The sequence below is a fragment of the Scomber japonicus genome, chromosome 12 (assembly GCF_027409825.1).
Source record: "Scomber japonicus isolate fScoJap1 chromosome 12, fScoJap1.pri, whole genome shotgun sequence".
Lineage (NCBI taxonomy): Eukaryota > Metazoa > Chordata > Actinopteri > Scombriformes > Scombridae > Scomber > Scomber japonicus.
The window spans coordinates 14,592,849-14,620,227 of NC_070589.1; the positions used below are offsets into that span (position 1 = coordinate 14,592,849).

The 27,379-nt window shown below is 40.7% G+C and overlaps 1 protein-coding gene across 2 annotated transcripts in view; it reads right to left on the reverse strand.

Annotated features, from left to right (window-relative positions):
* Positions 1-19,740, reverse strand: part of epha4b (eph receptor A4b) — an 84,477-nt gene extending 64,737 nt beyond the window's left edge. Inside the window, exons 1-2 of one of the 2 annotated variants that reach the window (XM_053329373.1) lie at positions 19,626-19,740; positions 3,827-3,891 (exon numbers count right to left, since the gene is read on the reverse strand). In XM_053329373.1, the coding sequence (XP_053185348.1) occupies positions 3,827-3,891; positions 19,626-19,740 (180 nt within the window). Of the gene's footprint in view, positions 1-3,826; positions 3,892-19,625 lie in introns of those variants that run through there. The other variant, XM_053329374.1, reaches the window with a different exon arrangement.
* Between the last annotated feature and the right edge of the window lie 7,639 nt (positions 19,741-27,379).

Consider the following 27,379-nt stretch of genomic DNA (forward strand, 5'->3'; position numbering starts at 1 on the left):
TGCTGAAACGTCAACTGTGTATGAATTGGAGCTTGAACAAAACCAACTCTCTCTTGATCCTGACCCAGCAATCCTTCAACTAGAGAAACAGAGACAAAGTGAGTGAAGAAATGTGAGGAGGAGAAGAAGAAGAAGGAGAAGAAGAAGAGGAGGAGGAGGAGGAGGAGGAGGAGGAGGCAGACGATTGTTTAAGCTGCTATACTCAGTTGACATAAATGTCCCTGGCAGCCAGTTAAAAGTTTGAAGGTTACATATAAAGGATATATTACTGACATTGTGCATGCAGAACTGAGAGTCATTGTGTTCAACTGCAGTCGATTCAATTAAAAGAACAAAACAATAGACAGAAAAGGAAAGGGAGAGAAGAGGGGAGAGAGAGGAATGAATGTTGGTAAATTATAGGCGCGCCTGGCAGCTAAATAGACCCATCTGTGCGGAGCTGAGACCAGTCGGACATCACAGGACGGGCACACACACACACCCCGCACACACAGGCATACACAGAAAGCTGAGTCCCTGGGGAGTGGTGATTAAAGCCTTTATGGGAATAGTCATTGAGGGATAAAGAGGGCTTTATGATGTCTTTGTTTATTTCTTTGTAGGCAGAGTTTGGAGTGGCTGGATTACTGCCACTTCCTAGTGAGCGACTTATTTCCCTAGTTGGCGAGCCTGTTCATTGTCACTTTTTCCTGGTGTAAAGCACAGGTGTGTCTGTGAACATGAAAACAACCTGCCTGCCTCCATATTTACTAATGATATGCTTGCCGCTTGAGGGAAAATCGACCAAAAGGCGCAACTGGGAAAATGTTTGGATAGGCTGAGGAGTTTAAGCTCTCTTGCCGGGTCTCTCAATTGTCCACACACACATATAGAACTGTTGCCAGTGGTGTGTTGGTTCAGTCTGAACACTAATTAAAATTCAGAACGAAACCCCTCCTGCCTAAACCCTCAATCACCACAGCCAATCAGCACAGAGCCCACTTGATTGCTTTGAAGTGAAGCAGAGATGTCAGATTGGGGTTTAGGTTCAACCATTCACCAGCTTAACATAATATCCCTCCTGCAATCATCTGATGGGTACACCTACAAGGACGTAATTGGCTTCCAAACTTTGGAACAAGCTCTGGCTTAGTGTAAGGATTCAGTGTGAGAGGAGAGGGAAAATAAAAGACGAGAAGATGAAGAAAGAGGAGTAAGAGGGGGCTGGGGGAGTAATGAAGGCTGAGGTCTTCTTTGGCAGAGAAGAGATGCTGTGGGGCCTCCCATTTTTAACCATCATTAAGACGTATCTGTTTTGTGTCCCTCAAGAGGAACACCCTCGCCCGGTGACAGAAGTGGGTCGCTCCACTCAGTCTCAGGCACATCCGGCCCTGCACGGCTTGGATTAAGCATGACCTGTGGGGGTCATGTGTGGTTTTGGACTAATTCAGGTAGACAGTAGTTTTGGACTGGTGGGAATTGCTTCTTGTTGACACCAATCCCAAGGTTTAAAGATCAAAGGTCAACTAGATAATCCCCTTTATATGAAACATAAGACCTTCTCACAGCCCTGGCACCTTTCCTCTCTCAGTCTCAATCACTGTCCTCTCATTCTCTACTCTTTTTCCTTCTCCTTTAGATGAAATTCTTGTACCATTTCCATTAATAAGACATTTTTGTTTCAATATTGGGACTGGTATATGTGTAAAAATATATATAAACAAACAAGACCAGCAGGTTCTACCTTTTTTATTATGTATGCCACAAATTTGCTGGATTGTTTTACAGCACCAGAGGAGATTCTTTATTATCACACACAAAACAATACTTGTTGCCTCTGTCTATCCAGGAATATCTAGTAACTTCTCTTGTGTGGCAAGAGACAATTAGCCTCATGAAGCCAAAATACAGTACATCTTACAAAATCAGAGAATAAATTCAAGAAAACAGCCAAACAATAAAAATAAGTTGTACTGGCTGAGCACATAACATGATTCAACAGGCAGGAATGTGTGTAGATAATGACACAACTTTCCCCTGCTTCAATTGTTGTGAGGGTTGTGATGTTTTTTTTGTTTTTTTCAAAGCAAATTCAGAAACCAATTTGGTTGATATCGGATGTGAAACAGAGCCAAATCCTCTTTACCCTACTGTCAATTCTTATAGTAATTATACCAGGATGTCACAATAAATTGGCAATGTTATATTGATTTTTAAAAACAGGTACAAATAGCAGGATCATCTATTACTTGTGTCAGTTCACGTCTGTCAATTTGAATTGCTTTGTTTTTCTTTAAGCCAGTCTGTCTTCTAGCCATTAAAAGCAGGGGCAGCTGTTTATTTCATACAATTTAGCCTTCTGTGTTTGTCTTCTAAACTGACAATGATTAGACAAAGGAAGAGTAGGGAGGTTCATGTTCAGCTAAGAGAAGGATAACATCACCATCATGTACTACAAGACTAAATGACAATGACCATGAAAGGAAAGACTCCACCAGCTTTATCCAATTCCATAATTTCCTTGGTCAGATAAAGCCGTTAATGAAGCTTGTACCAACAGTAAAGAAACTCAAAGAAAACACTTAGTCTGTGAACAAGGCTGTATTTGTAGTATTACATGATAGACGAGTTGAGTGGAGGCACACAGAGCTGCTCTTGAAATGTCTTCCGAGTGCTATTTCAACAAAATAAGTTCTACGTCTTCTCTCTTGAATTTCTGTACACACATAGGGAAGCCATGCCAGACCTCCACTGTGATGACAGTTCATAAAAAAGATATACAGGACAGGGTTGAAATATACATTTTACTTTGCAGCAAACACATTTCTTTGAGGGTAAACTAACAACAAATGTTCCTTTCCGGGCCATGATTGAGTCACCACAAACTGAACCATATTTTCAATAAAAGTAACATGTGCACTCTTTGGTTTTCAACATTAGATTGAACCTTATGGCTCAGCCACAGATGGAACACATTCTGCTTTCTATAAGGACCTCAGCGAAGAGAGAAAAAAAACATACACAAACATACACAACATGGCCACACAATCAGTGCATTTCAATGAAGTGAACTTGATATCCTTGATTGCTTGAGAAAACAACCTTGCTTAGCTCTGCTCACTTCAGCTGCCTCTCTCTGCTACGCAAAACCATGAAACCACGTGTGGCATCCTGCAATTTAACACACTGATGCTGAATAGTGGAGAGGAAGTGTGACTCAAGGGGAAATAGAATTCATTCAGTGCCATTCAACAGCTCCTGCACTAGAGTGACATACACAACCTGCTCTTATTTCTTTATTGAATGCACTTCATCGTTCTTCCTCTCTGCGCCCTCAACCTCTTCCTTTCCTCTCACTTCTCTGTTGTCATTTTGTGATGCATGGTGGCTGCACTCCAGACTCCCTTGGTCCCTATACCTGCAAAAGCCTGGTTACGCAACCCTGCACACACACACATGCAAATAACACCCAACTTTGTACGCACTATCTCCTCTTACGTAAGAATATTTACCCCTCCACCCCGTCCCTTCACTCTGTCCCGAAAATCACAACCCGTAATAAATGGAGGCTCCAGTGCCACAGCATTTTCAGCGCAGCAGAAATAATTTGTAAATTCCCCCTGCAGACTCCCGATTTAGCAAGGAGTACTCAAGAACCCGGTGCTCTCTAAAATACACACTCCACTGCTGCTGCTAGCTTTGAGTCCTTGCTCGTTCCCTGAATATGAAACATGTCAACAAAACCCTCTAGTTGTGATCAGATTTATATTTTTGTTGCCAGGTCCAACATAAAGAGTGGATTATTTTTGTGTGTGTAAGTATGTGTAAGTGTGCTGCATATACTCACCCCCTCATTAGGGTACGCCTCCCAGCCCAGGTCAGCCAAGGCTGACATGGAGTCCAGCAACGTAACTGCAAGAGCACAGAAGAGAGAGAATAAACACATCAATACACACTCATTGAAAAATCTCTTTATAATGTTTTCCATTTACAGTGTGGACATATTGTTTTCTTGAATGCACCACATAAACCTTCCATATAAAAACTCCAAGATGTTGTCATGTTTTGTACAACATGGGTGTCTTTTGTTGTGTTGGAGTATGACAGCGGTGAAATCACAAGCAGTGGTAAACCTATAATTTCAAATTTAAGATTACTGTGGTTGTGCTGCAGCTGTTATGGTTCAAGGGATAGAAAGTCAGTCAGTGAATCTGAAACTGCAACAGGACCCCGAAGCAAGAGAATATCTTACATTTACATTATATAGCTGAAAAAAGTTGGTAGTTTGTGTTCATAAAAGATTTTTAAAAAGCCTATAGTTAGGTTATATTCAAGCTGGTTATGACAGCTTCCAATGCTGACAAGTTTTCATGCCACATAAAACGTATCAAAAATATTTACAAAAACTGCTCAAACCACAACTGCAGCACAATCTTCTACATTCATCTCCAGTGTGTTCCAAACTGTCGCAAATATGGCATGAACCACCACTTTTGTCTTTTCATCTCATGTCAAGCACACAGACAGACATGCATTGGTTTGCACAAGTGTGCATCACACAGCTGTTCCATTGGTCAGAACCACTTTATCCAAACTCTGTCATGGGCTTGAAGTGGTTTATGCGTGATTATGCTGCAGGAGTGGTTAGAGAAGGATATTTTGATACATCCCTCAAAACTTCCATAAACCCATTGTGAGAGATTTAATTCCAAGCTGAGCATATATACTGTTTTCCTTGGATGAATTCACCCTTATTACAAAAAACAAAAACATTGTCTGACAGGACATGATGTTTTCTGTTTATATATAGAAAAAATATAGACAGGAGGAATTGGAAGGAAAATACAGGAAGGTTTAAATGAAAGGTGAAGAGAGAAAGTAGTAAGTTGACCAGCAGGAGGCCTAATGAAAACCTGCTCAGATTCTAGAGTAAGGTTTTTCACCTGTGTGTGTGTGTGTGTGTGTGTGTGTGTGTGTGTGTGTGTGTGTGTGTGTGTGTGTTTTTGTCACATGTTGGGGTGTGTGTTCTTGTTGAGGCTTGGCCCAGTCAGGTCCTAATCAAGCCCTCAACACCGCTGACCATCAATATTTAATCAGTATCCATCTGCAGAGACGGCTGCTTCTCTCTTTCTTCTCTCTCTCAGTCACACACATTGTGGTTCTACCAGGTTATCCTCCCACTATCGAAATCTTTGAACCTATGCCTTCAGTCCACAGCTCAGACATCTAAGTTGCTGATCTGACACAATTTAAACTGAACGCGTCACTTAAAAGCAGCACATTTACATATTGCCTCCAGTTCTTATAAGGTAGCTGCACTGACCTACAAAAACTATTCAAAAGTAAAAAGGAAACAGTTTGTCCTCCTGAATGGAAATGAGAGTAGAAGTGTGTGTTTCTGTTTACAGGCCCCTCTGTGTATCCATACTGCCTGTAGGTATAACAAAGGGCCTGTAAAATTGGTCCAACCTCCGCTTTTCACATCTCTCTCTTTGTCTTCCTCTCGCACCCATGCTGTTCATCAGCTCTAACTTAATCGCAGCCATTCTCCTCAGCTCAGCACACCGTGACAACAGGGAGGTATGTCATGCTGTATAAGCGCGTGTATATGTGCGTATATGCACGTATATGCGCGCATAAAGGCACACTCATTTGCGTGTAGCTGCATGCAGCAGTGTGTACATGCGTGAAAAAACAGCTACACCGAAAATAGTGCACATGGTATAATGAAATACAGAGGGAGAGGGTCTGCAGAGCAAACCCAAAGAGAGATAGAGAGAGACAAAAAAGAGAGGGATGAGAAAGAAACAGTGGAGGAGAGGTGCTGAGAAGCAAAAGGTCATAGGTAGCCTCCAGCCCGTGTGTGTATTGAGACAGACTGAAGAGGACCATTTAGACTGCTCTCCTGAGTTCACAGGCATTTGGGTGGTGTACAGAAATAGGACATAATAGTATAATAATATGTGATTTTAGGACCCACTGGGGAGTCACATACACTCATATCTCTGTACAGAGACAAAAGCTACCCATAAACAGGGGTTGTAGAATTTAGAAAAATTGTCTGATAGTTGAATAGCTATTTCTGATGTTTAAAGGGGCCACAAAAAATACTAAAAATCCTACATATTTTCTCACTTACTCCCACCATCTTACCCCCCTCTCAAACCATGCAGGTAGTCTTGTTCTTATTTGTCCGTATTGGTGTAAAATATTTGCCTCTGAGATTTCCAAAACAATGAGTGACATGAGTGGTATGTTTGCTGTTTAAAACATTGGAGAATTCAATTTAAATTAATTATCTGTGATATTGAAACTACTTCATATGAAAGAAATTGTTTGTAGAGCAACATGTTCTGTTGAATATCCTTAGGGGAATGTTTTCAGTGGGTGTGCTAATGTGAAGATTTATAAATCTTCAGATTAGTACACCCACGCACAGATATAAATATCAATCGTCTGTGCGTGGACTGTGGAAGTAGCTCACCTAGCTTAGCATAAAAATTGGAATCAGGGGAAACAGCTGGTACTGTCAAAAGTTACCAACACTTCAACAGCTCATAATTAAAATACTGTATCTTGTTCATTCTGTCTGATAGCAAACTGAAATCTAAAAAAGGCAAATTGTAGTTTTATATGCTATAACTATTTCTTAGCTATGCTAATAACCTCCTGTCTCCTGCTCTATAACTGATGCACAGACATGAGAATGGTATTGGTCTTCCCATCTAACTCTCTGAGGGAAAATGAATAACTTTATTTCCAAAAATGTTGAATTATTCTTTTATATGGTACTTTCCAAATTTGTGAAGCCCACAAATGAAATTTCATCACCCCATTGTATTGTGTTAGAGGCAGAAATCTCTGAAATAGCCACTGTGTCTGAAAACCAAAACTATTTGCATGGCTCAATATTCCTACTTTTTTGTGTTACTTCTCCTAACAGGCAAACATGCTTTACAGTAACCTAGTAAGACAATATGTTACCAAGGCCACTAATGTTTCTAAATCCATTTTACAGCCCACTGGGAAAACTCACACATACATAGACCTGCACATCGACACTTTTTTTTCGTTCCCTCACACCTCCTGTCAATACTACTTATCACTTCTAATCAATGACTGAACTCATCAATTATGTATTAGCTTTAGCTTCCTGTCTGCTGACACAGCCAGAATATGTGAGTGTACCTGTGGGTGCGTTTGGTGGCAAAGATGAGGAGAACAACAGAAAAATTACAAACATATAACATTTTTCCTTAAACAACACAAAGCCACACCTCTGTCTAAACGGTCTGTTTCAAAATGCTCTCTCCCTCACTCTTCCTCTTTATCTGTCTTTCTCCAGGGATTTGGCTAAATTGTGTGTGTGTGAAATCTAAGCCTGGGCCAGGCCTGCTTTGGCCTGGAATAAAAACACCAAGCTCATCACTCAGGCCAGGCTCATGTTCGATCTAATGACCAGTCTCGCTCTCTCTCTCTCTTGCTCTCTCTCTTTCTCTTGCTCTCTCTCCCTCCCTCACACAAACACACACACACACATACATATTCACACGCACACCAAATATCCACACTAATCAGCTGTTAAACATGACATTTCATACTCACAGTGGAGCACCTTCCACATTTGATCACTCAGTGACACCATGGAAACAAAGCTCTACCTGCTGTCATTGCTCTCTCAAGCCTTTCTACCAAAAAATACAACTTCCATGCACACACAAACAAATCCACACACACGCACACACTCTCTGATTTTCCCTGGGCTTTCAACACAATCCATACACATGCACATGTGACCTGATAATTGTGAGAGTTGTTTGGTTACAGGGAGACATGCTCTGTTATTGATTTTCAGCATCAAAATGTGACGTTAACATTCTGTGAGTGAAACATGAGGAGGAGGAGGGGTGACGAATATGTGTAGATCAGAAATTCCTGTACAAATGCAGTAAAATGCTTAAATTACAACTACTTATAAAACCCTGTACAGAAACAGTACTTTTCAATCTCTTTCTCTTTGTCTTTTCATCTCCTTCTGTGTCTGTCTATTTTCTTCTCACTTCTGTTTCCTCCCTCTGGGGTCCTCTCTTTCTCTCTGTCTTTTTCCTCTTTCTCTCTCTTTCCTTTCCTGTCTGTTAATGTTTCTCTGCCCCTCTTTCTCTCTGGTTTGTATCCACTGTTTCAGCAGGGCTGCAAGAAGCTGTGATCCACCTGCCAAGAATCAAACGGCGCTGCCAACAGCCAGACTGGCACACAAAGAGACCAGGATGCTTACACACACTCACACACATACACACACACACAAACTGACACACATACATTAAGAGGGTTCCAGTGCCACAAAGAAAAAGACTGCACAATAAGACCACCACATAGATTCAATATAGAGTACAATATGTGAGTTCATAAGGAGTTCATTAGATCATTTCTGCTCAGCACACAAAATATAATACCATATTCAACGTGCTCATATTATATACACGTCACTGTTTTTGGCTTTTATCTTTAAAAATACCACATTCACTCAGGTTTTATTTCCCCAAACACCAAAAAGTTGTGTTTCCTGCTGCAAGAAACTGCTGATCACCACATTTTACAGTGATCAAAGTACTCTAGTGACAAACACGGCTAAGAAAATCTTCTAGTGATACTAAATGAAGAGAAAAATTCAAATGAGCTCCTTCTTTTTCTTTTTCTCTTTTTTTCTTCTGTTATACAAATCTGCCTCGTTTTGCATTTCATCCTTGAGTTTATCAGAGAGAGTCATTAATCTTTTTTAAGACAACAACAAAGATAAATAAAACTGGAAAAGAAAATACATAATGCAATTTTATGCTCTAGTAGGACAAAGCTTTGCAGTTTGCTCAAGATAACATACTGCAGTCAAACACACCCCTCTGGAATAAATAAAACAGCTATACAACTGTATAACACACACACGCACACACACGATATCGAAGTATTAGTGCCACGCCACACACACACACAGACCTTCCCCTGCTTCCACTCCACTGAGAGTGCAGTTCAACCAGTGAGAGTGTTGTCAGGGCAACAAACAGGCCGATGGAGAGCAGGATGAAGGAGTGCGAAGAGTTGAGCTCTGAACTTTAGGAACAAACGGGCGTCGTGGCCACACTGCTACAAACCCACCCATGCTATCTTTTCATCAGTCCCCCATTATCTCATGCACAACCCACCAGAGGTTCTCAATCAGTCATCTCCTCTCGTTTTTGTCTCTCCATCTGCACTCTCATTCCTTGTTCATCTCATTTTATTGACACTGTGTGTTATATCTTTACTCTCCTTATTTCCTTTCCATTATTTTTGCTTAGGCAAGCCTCCTTCCTCAGAGATGTTTTTATTAAGCATATAAACAACAGTAAGTACTCTGCTTGACTATTACAGGAAGGGGGCAACTGTGAGTGCAGCTTTTCATTGAGGTAGATGCAATACAAAACATTTCTGTCGTGTAGTCAGGGAGAAGACAGTGAGCAATTTAACTTTCATTTTAAATTATTAATAGATTACCTTTTTGTTTTTTACAACATAAATGTGAGGTGTGTTTTCTTTTGTAATTGAAAATATTGCATTTTAGTACATAGATCATTTTGTTTCTTAATTGCTCCACTAGTTCATACAACTAAATTCACAAATATGTTTGATGTTAAAGTGATGGTTCGGCGTAATTTCGACCTAGCGTCATATGCACCATGGGGTCTATCTAAACACCACCTCAGCCGTTTATTTTCATTTGGTCAGAAAATAGTGGAGTTAGAGCCATCAGCCGAATGGCTTAGTACAGGCACTAACGGGACCACCATAATGCCTGGAATGTTATCAAACTTCTACAGTAGTACAAATAGGGTCTTTATACTCCTTTTTGCATCTTTAGCAAACATATAAACCAAAATTGGGTTTTTGTCTAATATTTGCAAGAAGTCAAACAAATTCACAGATTTTTGGTAAAAGGGCTATGCTTTCTCTGGGTTCAGCAGTGAACATTCTGACCTAATGAACATATCACTACATGTAAATTATCTTCTATCACAAGGGAGAACGTTTGATGACATTATTCCTTAGCCATTCCTGCTACTGAAAATTGGTCCCTTTTAAGGTGTTGATTGCAATCACTTAATCAACTAGTGATTCTCACAAAGCGCATGTCAAGGCACAGTTAAATATGTTACCACATTGCGGGCGTTGTTAGTTTGCAGCAGATCTGTATTCACACTTTGCATGGGACGTGTTTCCCCTGAAGCAGGCATATTTCCAATAAATGTCATTTTGTTTTTCAATAAGATTTTTTGGGGGGCTGGTGGGTAGCTTGATTTCAGAGGAAAAGTGTTATTCTTCTCTGAGTGTAATAGCAGTCTGTAAACTGAATGTGTGTAGGAATAATTCAGTGGATTAAAATTGATTCAGAAACTAATTATTATTTGATTGAGTTCAATTGCTGCTGCCTTCTAACCATTATGTTCAGATAAATGTTATGTTGATCCTCCACACTTCAACAAACACAAAATTAAATTCCACATTGGGTCGGACTCAATTATATAGATTAAAATCAGTTGTATGAAGTGTCATCCTATGATTAGTTTACAGCTATACAAATGAGTAACAGACATGATCAGTGCTCTGAAAGCTGATTTTGTGAAACAAATGAATAAAATTTAATTTAAGATATTAACATGCATGGATAAATGGTAGTTGGGTGTCTAAATCATGAATTGTCTGATCAAACTATTATCAAAATAATAACTGCATATAATTTCCTGCTAAATTGAAGATCAAGGCTGATAAAAGTTTTGTTGAATTGATTAATTCTCTTTTGAATCTGTATTAGTTTTGACCAGAAGGATCTTATACACAACAACAAGCTTGGTATGATAAACAGCTTTATCTCACAACTGTGTGAGTTTGATTTTATAAACACTTCAAGTGATGGTTACCAACACAGAACTAAATTGGATAATAAGGCATGTTAACAGTATGTCAAGGCTTTTGATTCCTTTTCATTTGCAAAGGTGCATCTTCTACTTGAGTCACATAGTTATTAAGAGATGATATAATAATATACGGCATAGTGATTAACACTGCAATGAGCTACACACTCAAGCGAAAGGGAAAGTCTGACATTGGTACCCAGAGGGTAAATTGATTCTTGCTTGTTGCTTTCATCTTCCATTACTTATGATAAGATGGAGAAGGGAAAAGAATCTGAGAAATACATGCAGAAACATTCAGGCAGCCAATATGGTGACTCAGTAGAGTAGGCAGGATGTTGATGGGTCAAAGAAAGGAAGGAAACATGTGAAATGACCTGTTTACTCTGTTTACTACATAGAGGTGTAAATGTGCAAACATGCTATACACTTTCCCTAATAAGTGACTAAAATGCTTATCAGTCAAAATAAACTGATGAGTGTAACTTGATGCAGCTACTGACACACTGGGAATGCAGTGCAAATGTTGTGATAAATGATAAAGATGTTTAGCACATCAAGCCGGCCTTAATCTAATTATTTAAATGTTGATCAAAGCAAGTAAAAATGCAAATTGACTAACTACATCACTGTTTCACTTTGGTCTGCTCTGTTTTTATCATTTACTTGCAACATTCTCTCAGTTGAACTAAGATGAAGAGGGGGGGCTTTTGCTTCATTTAAATCCAGTACAAACAGATCAACTGAGCCAAATGTCTGTAGGAGATAAATAAACTAGACGAGCAGGCAAACACATCTGCACCATTCACCAAAAAGCTCTTACTGTATGTCTAAACTGTGAGGTTGAATTTTATGAGTAATCCAGCAGCAATGAAAGACACCAAATTTTTATATGTACGGTCAATATTTCAAGATAACAGCTATTAGATATATTGAAGTCACAAATGTGTAAGAACATAGCTGCTTTAGGGAAGGTTTATTGAAAACCTCATTCTCCAATGCCTGACCCAAAAGGCAGATGGTGCACAATGCTAAAAATATAAAAATGTTTATAAAAAATATTCATATGTGTGATGATCTCTACTTCCTTGTGGTTGCCTTTTTGGACCCCCCCCCCTCCCCCTTCCACTGTAGCAAAGATATATTAGCCTACTCTGCTATTTCATATACACTGGCAGCACTAGCAGAACAGAAAAGATGCCATTCTGACAGACTATGACAGGAGCACTGCCCTAGTTTGTCGCTTGAAGAGGCTCTGGAGTGTGTGTGCATGTGTGTATGTATGTGTGTGTAAGGGTTTGTCTGCTGGTTGAATGCTTGTAGTGTTGAACTGTGACAACCAGTCTGATTCAGACACTTGTTTTTTTTAATAAGCTTCTTCCACCAGTATGCCAACAACTCATCAAGAGCAAAGAGCAACAAACACACATGCACGCAAACATACTGACACACACACAAATACACACATAAGCACACACAAACCAGAGACCTTGAGAATTCAGAAAAAACTCACAGTACAAAGCACAGACACATACGCCTCCACACGTACACCTCCACACACTCAAACTGTGACGCATCCCACCATTCATTTAAAGAACTGAATTAAAATACCTCATGAGGAATGAAAAGAGTGAATGAGCAGCGACAGATAAAGCTTTTTTTCCTTAATAGGACACAGGACAGCTAATTCTGCAATTCTGTCTTTTTTTAAATTCTCCATTTGTTTGTTACAGTTTATGGGCTTCATCTTGACCTTTTTTATGCTCTGTTAGTTCTTAAGACATTCCTCCTGATGGGACAAGAGCCCTTGCACCCTGTGGAGACACACATACACACACAGTGCTGTCACACAGTGGTTGGTCACAGGAGGGTAAATTGGCCTGGAATCTCAGGAGTGAGCCACAGCGGTGGAGACGGATAGGAAATCACATGTCAAATAAAAGTGCGCTTAGACAGGTTGCCACTATACCACACGTGCACACACACCTCGACATCTGTCAGTACCACACACCTACAATAATTGTCTGTCTAGAAACCTGTCTGTCTGCCCTGCTGCTTCTATCAAACCTAAACTAATTTGCACTGATGCAGACACCATCAAGCAGTAAACAGAGACTGAACAAGCATCACTGGGAAAACACTGAAATGAAAAAGGATGAGAGAGAAAGCATTTACTATAGAAATATGAGAGAAATGTACTAGTAGACTGACTGAAAACAAAGAAACATTTATTGGCTTTTTAAAAATAGCTTCATTTTTGCTCAACAAACCACTAACTGGCTTGGACATGACTAGGGTTGCCAACCGTCCCTTGAAAAACAGAATCGTCCCGTATTTAGAAACAAAATTACGCGTCCCGTATTGAGCTGAAAAGGGACGCACTTTGTCCCGTATTTCCGTGACAATCAAAATAGTCTATAAAATGTCAATGGAATAAGCTTTCCTTGTCTATTGAAACGGGTGTCTGATATATATCACACACAAACAAAACACTCTACAAATCTTGTTAGAAGGGACAAGAAGAGGGGCGTTTAGCTTGTGGCGTAGTCACATCTGGGAGGCTACAGCAATATGGGTAGGTGTCCTTCAATTTAAACCAAAAAATATACTGTTTATCATTGATTTCCAAAATGCTTCATATTGTCATCTTCCCCACTTTCAACAGAACAAGTGACTCATTTTCTGGAGTCTGGACTGCCGTGTCCTCAGTAAATGTTTGTTCAAGTTTAGGCAACTAAAGCTACTTGGTTAAGTTTAAGGAAAGATTGTAGTCATAACAAATCAATGCCAACAGTGTCAAAACTGGACACTTTATACAACCAGCTATCCACTACTATGCTGTTAGAGTATCAGGGTACTTCTGCCTGTACTTCTCGGAGAAAACAGTCATAATACAAGCTATCAGAGAAAGTAGATTGTCAAGAAAAGTGAAACAAACTGCTTTTTAATACTTCAAACAAATCACCAATAATGTAATTGTTCTGTTTGATTCCTGGAGGTCCTGTATCTAACAGCTCACAGCAATATACTTGTGGCTCTCGGTTTGCAGGCACGCAGCCATACAGTTTTAGACCACTGCTAGTGTTGTTTTTGTTTTTTGTTTTGTTTGAACGTATGGAAAAAAGACAAATGAACGGATTTGATCTGTCTGTCAATCCAAGCTGGAAATAAATGTCTTGAACAAGAGGAGAGAAGTGTTGGATTTTATGGTCACTATGGAGCGCGTCAGACATGGATGCATGAGCTCATCTTTTATAAGAAAAGATAGCACTTATAATACGGTATGTCCATTTGATAAAGTTCAAGCACAAACTGAATTCCTTCCTGTAAACTGCAATTGAGAGGAAGCAGTATGATTGTTTGTCGACATTTAAACTCTGGTATTATGTTCTCAATGATATCTTCACAGATGTTCATAAGCAGAGAAAAGATTGGAGCACCGGTCGGCAAACATTCCAAATCCTCGGATGTTTGTTTGTAATACTGGATAATGCAGCCTTTCCCAGCCGTGGCACGAGACAAGACAGCAAAGCAAACAACAAGACAAAAGCAGTGAGAGAGAGAGGAAGAGGTGGAGGTAAGAAAACAACCGAATTGAATTTAGTCAAATTAAAGGTCAAAACAGGAGGTGGGAGGTGTGTGTGAGTGAGGAGGGGCAGTGAGGGGAGAAGAATGGGAAGAAGGAAAAGGGGAAGTGTCTGTGTGTGTGTGTGTGTGTGTGTGTGTGTGTGTGTGTGTGTGTGTGTGTGTGTGTGTGCGTGCGTGTGTGTGTGTTAGGGTGGCTGGTAGAATGTGGTCATGGCCCAGCGATCAGTGATTTGACCAGCAGTTAAGGGCTTGTTCGGAGGGGGAAGGGATCAGCAGAGGTGGTGGAGGGAGGGGGAGCTCACTTATACCCAAACTTCACTCCAACTATCTGACATCAGACACTGAGGGAAGGCTTCTTCTGACATTAAAGAACTCCTCATCTAACGGGAATCATCCAAGCCTAAAAGCTGTTCATGTTCAATTCCAGTTGGTTAAGACGCACACATGTTCACCAACATGGCGCTACTGAAATAATGTGTAAAAAACCTTGTGTATGCACATAACACTAATTCAAATACACATTAATTGAATATTTAATGGATAGAAAGCCTGTGCGTTCTTCTCTAACAACGCAGTGTGCAGATATCAGCTTGACTGACACTTAAATGTCGATTTTTATTCCACGTTAATACCTACTAGATTTTTTTCTGACTGAAATTAATAGTTTGACATTTCGAGAAATACACTCATTTGCTTTCTTACAGAGATGTAGATGAGCAAAGAGGATCAATACTACTATCATGTCTGCACGGTGAATACGAAGCAACAGCTAGAAAGATAGTTTGGAAACGGGGAGACAGCTAGCCTGGATCGCAGCTTCCACAGTTTCCACAGTTTCCACCTGTTTCCACACTTTGTGTCAAGTTAGATTAACCATCAGCCGGCTATATACTGTACAAATATGAGAGTAATATCAGTCTTCTCATCTCACTCTCTGCAAGAAAGCAAGTATGCGTGTTTCCTGTGAAGTCAAACTGTTGATTTAAACATGGCCAAAGGGACTTTCAAGGGTTAACAGTTTATCATGACGGATGTGAAAGAAAACATTCCTCTCCCTTCAAAACAGAAAAACAAAAAGACAAAACAAACAAAAATGAATTACATTTGAATGGGTGGGGCTGAATACAAAATCAAATTGAGCAACCACTGACTACCATTGAATACAACACAAAGGCTCTCTGGGTGCTGTTACGGGTGCTCTGCTCACTAGACCACAGAGAAATGGGTATGTTAGTCGGTCTGTCTTGAACATATCTCTGCTTGTCCTTTTTCCCCCCCTTTTGTTTTGTTTTGTCTCACTGATTCTCTCTTGTGAATTTGTCTTTTTCTTTCCTATTTATACTTTCATTCTCTCTCTCGCTCTCTCTCTCTCTCTCTCTCTCTCTCTCTCTTTCTCTCTCTCTCTCTTTTACTCTCTCTCTCTCTCTCTCTCTCTCTCTCTCTTTCTCTCTCACACACACAATGAATCCATGAGGTGAAACCCTCACAGCAGAATCATTCTCTGTCACTGAGCTGTATTTATAACCCCATCTATCAGCCAGCCCCGGGAATACGTGACACTATTCTCTGGACCAAGCCCACCAAACTGCCCCCCAGCCATACATTAGGGTAGGATGAGTGTATGTCGGTGGGTGTGTGTGTGTGTGTGTGCGCATGTGTGTGTGCACCTACATCCATGTGCATGCATGTGTGTGCGTGAGACTGGCCCTGTGTTAAGCAGATATTGGAGCTCTACCTCATTACAGAAAACACATAGGATCCTGTCCAACTGCTACTGGAGGCCAGAAAGAGATGGAGAGAGAGAAGAGAAGAGAAAGACAAAAAAGAAAAACAATCCAGGAGAGAGGGACATGGGGGGTAAAATAGAGCAGAGCAGATTTGAAAGGAGGGGATTAGAGAAAAGAAAACCAGGAGGGTTCTTGCGCTTGCTGTCTCTCTCTGCTGCTCTCTGATGAGAGCGGAGATCTATATCCTCTTCTGTCCAAGGTCACGGTTGTTACATGGGAGCACGGCAATCTCTTGGACTCGCACACAAACTCAGTGAGGTATGGCTCTGCCGATAACTACAAGCAGCCATTATAGATTAAAGCAATTAAACCACAGGAGACCTTTGACCTAACATTATACTACAGTCAGGATCATGGTGAATCATAAGATGTGTGTGGAAGTAGAGGGCATGATTTACATACGCTTGCTTCTGCACCGACTGTGTACCCTCATGTTAACCTTATGAAGCACCCCTTTTCCCCAGCAACCTGAGGCCGATCCAATGAAAAGCCTCAAGCATACTGTAGTTTCAAAGCTGATTACAGATTAAACTACAACATAAACCACAGGTGACTCATATTTTCCCCTGCTGTGTTGTGTTTGTTGTTTTTCCTCTCCCTCCCTGCTTTCATTTGATTACTAATTCAGTTGTATTCCCATTTGCACATAGTTTTCAGGCAGAATTTTGAATCAAGTCATTCATTTGCCTCTATTAGTATAATCACAGTCGCAGTGGAAGGTAGTATAGGGCTCCAATCTTGTGTCTGTGTTTACTAAGATTGGGGAGGTATATTTAGAGACGGAGGGAAGGCACGAAAATAGAAAGAGGTGATAGCTGCTTTCTCCGCCATGATGCTGAGAAAACGAGATAAAATGAAAAAAAGGTTTGAAACATGTCAGTCCATTGTGCAAGAGTGAATCAATATAAAAAGTTACGATGTCAGGGGGGCAGCAGGATAAGAATGAACCAAGGGAAGACCTGCGAGCAGCTACCCTGCTCTTACATCAGTGTGCCCTCAGGGTTCAGACATAGGGTGTGTGGGGCTCCCTCTGCTGGTTCACAAAAACTCATCAGTTCCCGCTCCTCTTGCTCTCTCATAACAAAGACCTTTATAGGGATACTCTTCATCACAACAACTTATGAATGAACCCTTTCCCACTCTGGATCGTTTCTCCTAGTCTGCAGTTAGCAGACAATTCAATCAATCTTCTCAATTCTGATGAACCATGCTCCACCAGTCCAAACCTCGCAACTGCTTTTCTTGTAAATGCCAACAATTTTGGATTAGATCAATAGCTCTGGTAGTAAACTAAGATTGTTGACAACTTAAGACTACTTTCTGCTAATACTATCAGTTCTATTAAAGGGACTATGTTCTTAATTGAGCCTTGAGAGCTGCATCTTTTTATGACAGTCTTGCTTCTGCTACTAGACAGACTCAGAGGGAGGATTTCCTAGAATAACAAGACTACTGAGCGTGGGTGGAGAATAGGCATCCTCATAGACAAACACAAGGTGCTCTCTCACAACCACACACACACACACACACACACACACACACACACACACACACACACACTCACACACACACACACACACACATTGGCAGAAAGAAGGGAGCAATCCCTGAGCTAAGCGTGCAGTCACAGCAGGCAAACTGGCAGGCCAAAAGGTAAAAGCAGAGCATAGAGCACAACAAAAATGACTTCATTGGATTACTGTCCTGTCGGGGGACACACATGCGCACACATACACACACACAGGGCTTAAAGGTGCCAATTAGGCCAATAGTATTAAGCAGCAGGACAGAGAGATGAAAGACCAAGTGAGCCACACAGAAGTGTACACACACACTCTGCCTTGCACACTCTTTGAAAAGTGTGTGTTCACAATCAAATCGATCTGAAGAGTCAATCACTTCACAGACTCTCAAGTTGAGCGTGATTACACACACACACACACACACACACACACACACACACACATGCACGCATCGCAACTCAGATGCCACTCTGTGTTTATCTAAATCAACAGGAGTTTCCCTTGACTTCCAGTTGGTTTCATCATTAATGCTCCTTTCAATGAATATTTCAACAGTGTGTTAGTGTCTCCCTCACATGCGTTGTCTCCTTCTGTTAAAACACTCCTCCTCCACCGTCTTTCCTCTCCCTCTCACTCGTTGCCCATCTATCCTCCTGAGCCTTTGTTCTGTGTGAACTCCTCGGGGCTGTGACATACATTCAGCGCAATGTACTGTATGTACACATGGCTTATACTGTTAAGTCAGCCAGAGACAGGAGGTCCCATCAAACCTTTGGTGTGGCCTGTCTGTCACTGTCTGTGTGTGTCTGTGTGATGTGAATCATTTGATTGTTCAGTCTATCCTTGTGTACGCTTGTGGAGTTGTGTGAGTGTGAGTGAGAAAGAGACGCAGCTCATAACAGGATGGAGAGCTTTGTTGCGATGCAGAACAGGATTGAGTGAAGCTTTGGGGAATACAGAGGGAAATGATTCACTGAATGACAGTCTGTATCTTCTCCAGTCAGACTGTCTGACAGCCACCAGGCTTCACTACACAACTCTCTTCCCATTTTGCTTTAAATAACCTGTTTTATAAACTATTGCCTGTGTGCAAACTGTCCTCCTCTACAGCCAGTTTTTTCTCTCTTCCACTTAGTGCAAGTTCAACTTCCCATTAAACAAACCAGTTCCCATGTTTCAGCCCACCAAGCAGTCAGGAGTAGTTAGTAAGTAAATGTATTGGCTAATTTCAGGCCGAGCATCGATGTTAATACAATAACTGAGAGAGGCTCAGCAGCAGCGTGTGACAAATTTAATGTAATTGCTGCTCCTCATTTGCAGACTGAGGCAGAAGGCTGTAGTCCCCAGCAGAAAAGAACCCATTTATCATTGTGTTATAATGATATCTAGATATAATTCAGAGGGATTTTGACAGATGTCAGTGTTGTTTTGGTATAATCGTTATAAGTTAGGCCTTTTCGCTGATAGAAAAAATAGTAAACGAAAAGAAAAATGTGAAGGAGCTTTAAGTGAAATGTCTACATCACCCTACTCTATCTTCAGCATGGCAGGGTTGCCTGTGTGTATATGTCATACAAATTTAATGTCAATATGCTCGGAAAAGAAAAACGTGACGTACAGTTTTTTCCCTTCCCCTCTCTCCCTTTCCCCGCTTTTCTTTATGCATGATTCATAACCGAGCCGAGCACTTAACGGCAGTCTCCGCCGCTCCTTCCCCGGCAAGTGGAACCACGGGATGGGGCTCTCCTATCCGTCACCACGGCGCGCAACCAACTAGGCAACACATAACCCACCAGGACACCCACCTTCATTCTCCGGGTAATTCCTTAAGGCTCGGCACGGCGACAACGCGTGAAAAAGAAGCAGGGAGTACAGGACGGAAAAGGATGGATAGATCCACAGGACGCGTGGTGGTGCCATTTTCAGGCTGCGCTGCGCCCTCGCTGCATCCCTGTTGGCGGTGTCGAGTCGGTGAGCGCAGCCCTGCGATTGAGGAGAGCGCGAGAGAGTAGAGCAGTGCAGAACTGGAGCGAAGACAGGAGGAGAGAGAGAGGAGGAGACGCTGGGAAGGAGGGTCCACAGCCAGCCAAATCCTGTCAATCAGCCGCCCGGCTTTGGGGTGGTTTGGAAGTCTTTGGACACCGGACTGCACTGTAAAAAACATAAATATGAACTAATTAAGGCTGATATTGAGTCTTTAAAAAAAAAAAAATCTTTTTAAAAAGAGCATATAAGAGAGATTTTAGCTTCCATCTCAAATCAAACCAACTTTTCGTTCCCCTGCTCTTCTGAACAAAATATTCAGCATATCTCCATAATGAAACGACCAATCCAGAACGATGCAGGTCTAATGGTAACAATAAATAAATAAATAAATAATCATAATAATTATAATTAATTTTTTTAATGGTGTGACAACGCTGTTGCCAAAAATCTGGTCATGTTTATGCACAAAACCCGATTGTTTAGGGTTAAGAAAACCATGGCTTGGGTTAAATGAAACGTGGTTTTATGTCGTCTTCATGGCAGCAGTAAATACCATGTTAAGGCTGTATTATGGTAGGTTGTCACTTTTGCTGTCACTCAACAGAAACTAAAGAGTCACAGTGACCTTTTAATACTATAGTGCTTTTAGTTATCTCCATGGTAACCAGACACTATCCTCGAGCTGGCTTGTTTAGTTATTACATTATATAATACTATAACAAAGACGCACAAATAATCTGAAGTTACACACCAAAATATAAAAAAGGAAGTTCAGTGAAAACTACAATCTTCACAGCGATGTCAGGAGTACTACCATCACATTAATGCTTTCTGCAACATGAACCCAGTGTAACAATGACATAATTTCTTTATTTTTTCTAAAACAAATCTGTAGAGGAGAGACACTTATCAAATGGGTCAGTGACCTACACTTGACCTTTCTTAAATTGGCCTTTACATATATTTTTTTTTAGAAAAAGGCCAGATTCATGACTGAAATGTGACATAGACCCAAAAAAATGGTCATGATGGGCTGAAAGAAGAGTTTAAACAAAGTGGTTACACATAAACATCAGGGCTGCAAGTAACATTGTAACAATATTTTAACAATATTTTCTCAGTTAAACGATTAGTAGTTTGGTTTATAAAATGTCAGATAATGGTGGAAAATGTCAATCACTGTTTTCCAAACCCAAAGTGACATCCTCAAATTTTGTACAGACCAACAGTCCACAACCCAAAGATATTTAATTTACTGCCAAAGAGGACTAAAGCAACAAGAAAATATTTACATTATTTGAGAAGCTGGAATCAGTGAATTTTAACATTTTTGTCTTTAAGAATATCTCCAAATGATTAATTGATTATCAAAATAATTACAGATTAATGTAACATTCAGCAACTAATTGATTAATCAGCTAATATTTGCAGCTCCAATAAACAGCACATTTCAAAAGTTGTCAAAATATAAAAAATGTTTTGATCTTTAAATAAACTTAAAACATAAAATGTAATGGAAAACCTGGTGACTTTGACTTTTCTTTTTATAGGACATCCATTCAGGTGAATATATGCCTTGATTCAGGCAATACAGCCTTTTCTTGTGAATTTGCTACCTTTGGCAGGGCATTTTTTATTTTTTGTTTTCTTCCAGTTTCTCTTATGTTTCTCCATTCCTCTTCCTAGTTAAAATGCAGGGCCTTCAATGACAAAACCAGAGTCAGTGTGGTTCAAGTCATGGGCTTTTATTAAAACCAATTAAAAATCTATCAATCGACAAAACACAAAAAGAGGTCTGATAGAGCTTCCACCAACCACAGTATGAGGGACTGGGAATTCAAAACATAAAAATCTACAAACAAACAAAAAATCATGGACTAAAAAAGGTGAGTGAACTCCCAGGGCACCAACCACTTCTGTGACCGGAGGCAACCACCAACCTCAGACCTAGAAGGTAAAAAAAATCTTCTAAAAATAATTACAAACAGGACCTGAGCTTTATTTTCTTAACAGTAACTTGATATTTACTGTTGCCATGATGACAACATAACATTTAACCATGTTTCATTTGAACTCAAACGCTGCTCTTTTCCTGACCCTAACCATGTGGTTTTTGTTCCTAATCCTAACCAGACCTTAACCACAGCATTATTAACGATCAATATTTCATTTGTTAACAGTGATTTGTAAGGGTTTTTGGAAGCAGCATATTCTATGAGTCATTCTTCTGGTCCCTATCCGTCCAATGGAGGGCTCATATATGTCACTTTGGGAGTTATTGGAAATAGATCAGTTCTGTCGTTTCAGTATGAGGACATGTTTAAATGTTAACACCAACTCTATTTAATTGTCAGTGCTTCAGGGACATCAACATCAATATTTAGTTATTTCTTCCAAAGCTATCCTAGGCTGAAAGCCTTACACAACACAAATTCGACTATAATAGGCTGTACATGTCACAACAAAACCATCTTATGGGAATTATGGGTTTTAACCAACATTTCAAACAATATTAGCACATTTTAACTCAAGGGAGAGGGAAAGGGGAAAAGGGTATAGCAAAAATGATTTATATGTACTATTTTGCTCAGCCATCAACTTATTTGAGATGAAAAAGTGACAGATGTTTATCCCATCTACTTTTCAGGAGCAGTGACCCAGTTCCAAAAGGGTGCAACCACTGAACATTAAAGACAAATGAATCATGATCCCAACTAAAACAATCAATATGAACCATAAGTGTTATCTTTTTGCCGACTTCATTTGCATTAGAATATTTAGGTGAGATAGTTATTCCACAATGGGAACTGTCTATTGTTTACCCGCCACCATGTACAAACCACAAAGCCAGCCATCTCATTACTGATCCAGATTTGTTGGGATTCACAACAGACAGTGTGGGTATCACCAGGATAAACACTTCTATCTCACTGTATAAAATACTGTCAATTATTTTGATAAGCAACATGGGCACATGGCTATTACTGGATTAGTGTCAGTTCCAGCAGGCCTCTTTCTATGTTTGCCCAGTTGTTGATATGGTTCCTGTGGATGCTACCAGCAGTTGACAACACCGGCATGCATGCGATTCCAATCAAACACTTTATGGAGATTTATTCAGCCTATGTTACATCTATTTGACTGTAGTATGGATGTCAGGAATGTGTGTGTGTGTGTGTGTGTGTGTGTGTGTGTGTGTGTGTGTGTGTGTGTGTGTGTGTGTGTGTATGTGTGTTTGTGCGTTTGTTGGCTGTTGGTATGTCTCCGGCAGACTGTCTTTAAACATGAATAAATAATGTGTGCAGCCTGTCATATGAAATGTGCAAGGAGGAGCTGTGAGTGAGCGAGGTCAACCTTTCAATCTTCCACTTCTTTAACACTGACAGAGCTCATGTGGCGAAACCCCTGCCCCTGATGGGAGGAGACGACGTTTAGCAGGATGTTACTTCTCTCGCCTAACTGCTCATCTGTGTGTCTTTGTTTCCCTATACAGGATGTTATACATTTTATCCATTCACTGTCAGATTCTCACTGTCTGTTTTGACCAGTTTAATCACCTGCAGGTCGAAGTCAACACAATATAATTACACCAGCAACAGTTTATGGAGACATAGGATGTGTGATTTGAATTGAATTTGCTAACAGTGTATGATTCCCTTCTAACCTTGAGTCCTTTAATTTTCACTTTTTTGATTTTATTCCTGCGAAGATCAAATCATTAATTCTAACTCTAATTTTATATATTTTGCTGTTTGGTTTTAGATATGCATTTAGTGAAATTAGGACTTATTTATGCATCTAATTTGGTATTTTTCTCACTGTGAATGTCCAACCCAGCTGAAAGAATGGGGTAAAAAGATCCCATAGGTCACCTGATGCACTGGGATTTTTCTCCCCAGAGGCAGCAGGCAAATGCGTTGTGACCACACCATGATTTATGGAAGGATCATGACCACAATTATATTTACCACGAGTAACGTTCTTCTATCACACTTCTGTCCCAAATGAGGCTCCTGAAAGAGCTATAAAACTGTCAAATGTACCCTGATTTATGCTGAAATTCTGTTTTACCCGCTTGCGGCCATGTGTGCAGCTACAGAAGTGTGTGTCAGCTCTTGTATTTCTGTGTATGTGTGGGTGTGTGTGTGTGTGTGTGTGTGTGTGTGTGTGTGTGTGTGTGTGTGTGTGCGTGTGATTGTGTGTGTGTGTGTGTGTGTGTGTGTGTGAAGCAGCCACCTCCACAGATTTGTTAAGGGTCCAATTATGATGATGATTTGTTCCTTACAATGGCTTTACTTGGGTGACCTAATTTCCTCATTGAGTGTGTGTGTGTGTGAGTGTGTGTGTGTGTGTGTGTGTGCGTGGGGGGGGTTACTATTCCTTTTTTTCTTATCATCCTTTTTCTTTCTTTCTTCTTCTTCTTCTTCTTCTTCTTCTTCTTCTTCTTCTTCTTCTTCTTCTTCTTCTTCTGCTGCCATGACTCTGCATTCATCCGTACGGGGACAAAACATTGCTGTCATGCATTCCAGCAGTGACAGCGTGACACGGCCCCTTAAACCCTTGTCACTCTCTCTACTGCGCACACTTGCATGCACAGAGACATGCACACACACCCCTGCATGCCTTGTGGAAGAGTGATCTCGCCAGTGTAAAAGGAGCGCTTTTGCATAATGACATTTCAAGGCTACACGCAGACACATTCAGTGACAATTCCCTGACAGTGCTGAGCGACAGTAGCCTAGAACAAACATTTTAAATATGTCATGTGTTTCCTTGTGGCCTTTCTTGCTGTATTTGACCCTCTTGAGTAAAGTCGGCATGTTTTATTTCCAGAAGGAAGTACTGATCTCTTCCTTGTCCTTCACTGATTTTGAGAAGATTTCTTCTTTCATTCAATGTCCCTCCTCTTTCGACCTCAAGACTCTCACCCCTCACCCTGCGTGGCCTGGCTGGGTCAGCCATTCACTTTCTCTGTCTTGGTCAGCTAATCAGCCACCCTCTTCTTTTCATTCTAAATACACACTCACACATACTGTAAAGTTCCTGTCAAAGAAAATAAAGGACAGTTACAAAGTAGAAATAGAACTTGGATCATCGCAACAGGCAGCACAGCAGGAGTGTGTGCAAGTGTGTGAGTTGCATGCATGTGCTATTGGTGGCGATTGCTTGTTTGACAAGGGCCAGAGGTGATGACAGGGTCGTCTGCCTTGCCAGGAACTCCCCCCTGTAGCCACCACTCTCTATATACACACACACCCTTAGCCTATTCAAAGCCACTCACTCATGTGGTAATGTCTCTATTGTGACAGCCTGAACGCTTTATGGGCAACAGCTTGATGCTGGCATTTGGGCAGAGGCATGTGTGTGTATGTGTGTGTGCGTGCATGTGTGTGTGCCTGTGTCTGGCTCATCCACTGTGGAATCCATCCATCTAGAGCTCAAAGCTTTGAGACCTTGAGTCCTCTGCTCCCGACTGGTGACAGACGAGCAGAGAATTGTAGGACAGAATGGGAAGCAGAGACATTTTCAGGAACAAAGATTAAAAGACAAGACTGTACACACACAAATATACACACACATCACTCCACTTCACTCCACTCTTACTTTCCTACTGCCACCATCTCAGTTAAGCAGGCAGAGCGATTCGTCATGTCAGAGAGCCCTGGTGCTGCTATACAACAAAAGGTGAAAGGGAGTGTGGGAAAGGGCTGGTGCACAAAGCCCTCCCTGCCCCCGCCTGTCTCCCTGTCTCGGATGCATACGCAGGCTGATAGGCCCTTCAACATCCCCCACCTTGTAGTCTCCTAGGCCCCCATCTGCAAAAACACACCCAATCTCCCTAGACCTAGACATTTACTTTAATATCCCAAGCTTACTTGTTCATTTGGTGGTGCAGGATATCATAATACCTAACACCAGCAGGAATGAGGTTAAAATATTTATTGTTCAAATCTTAAGTTTCCAAGTTCATATAAAGTGTGCACAAAACATCTCAAACATCAGGTTTTTAGAGCCTCAAAAAACCTTTAGCTCAGTCCAGACAGCCATTCAGCCAGATAAATAGAGGGAGGAAGAGACAGAAGGACAGAGGGAGGGAGAAAGAGATAAAAACAGCTATTCAGGGAGGAAAATTTGCCCATCTCTGCCAGCTTTTAAGAAAGCGGGAAAGAGAAGGAGGATCTCCTTGAGACTGACGCCAGCTATGCAGACAGAGAGGCAAACACAAACAGACAGACAGACAGACAGATAGAAGGGCTGAGAAAAAAAGATATTCACACTGTTCCAAGTGTCTTCTCATCGGAGCTGTGTTTGTGTACCTGATTTTCTCTGGTTGCTAGAGACCAAAATGCTGAAGACACACGTACACACACGATCTAACTGCTGACTCGTTGGAAAGTGAATGTTGTCTGGCTTATAGCTTAGCCCAGACGAAGGATATTTACCGTAAGTCTGCTGGGGAAGAGCAGTCAGTGTATCAATTGTGTCCTTCTAAAACAGAGGAATGATTTAACAATCAATAAAAACTGACCTTGCCTTCCTGTATCACATTCCCTCTGGAGCTGACCTATTAGCCGATGATGAGAAAAAAATGCAGATTCACCACGGGAGGTGAGGTGAGCAACAATTTAAATAACATCTGGGAAACAAAGTAAGCTCATTTGCTGAATAATTTTCCATAAATGAGAAAATACTAAAAATCTATCTTTCATGTCCCTCATAAAGTTATCTTGAATCTAAGCAAAACAAATGGGAGCAAGTCGTGACATTTAAGTTGTTTGCTATGGCCAATGTCACATCATATCAAAAGCGGTGAAAGAGAAGAGGAATGGACGGATAAAGAAGGATGGAGTCATCATAATGAACTAAAGTTTGCCCAAATAGTGACAGTCTGTTGGCAGAGAGAGTAGAGAGAGATGCCCAATTCAGAGCGCAGTCATTTCCTGCTTGCTTAGTGCTTTATATCGATAGGCTGCTGGAGATCAAAGAGAATATGAATAAGGATTTAGGCTTCTGAGTCATACATATGGACCACACAAAACTGTTGTCATCAAGGATCTGAGTGACTGATGCCTCAGAGACAGTTAATCCTTAATGTAAGGGCCAATAAGTTAATAATTTAATGGTAATAATTTAGTTAAAAACAGTTAAAATTGGTAATGATAGTGTAATTATAATTCATAAAAGATTTAAAATATCTTAGTTTAAATATAATTTAGTAATGTGTACATGATAAAAATGCTCTGTGTCTTTAAATGTTTTGCTATGATGTCACTGTGCAGTTGTACCTGTGACTGGATATAACAGTTTTCAGTTTGGAGTCAGATAATGGTGGAAGCAACACAGTCTTTTGACCGTGCAGCAGACATTGTAATTTACTTTTAAGTTTTCAAGTAAACATTGTGAAAACCAAAGGAAAGTTGTCTCCTCGTTGTCTCATTGTTCGCGTGGCAAGGGAGTGTTGGTTGACTGACTTCAACGGTTGGTGAGAACGGAGTGCCACTACACTTAATGTCCTACATAGTTTTGGAAAACTATGCAGGACATGGGCAGAAATGTATGATAGCTGCTGAGG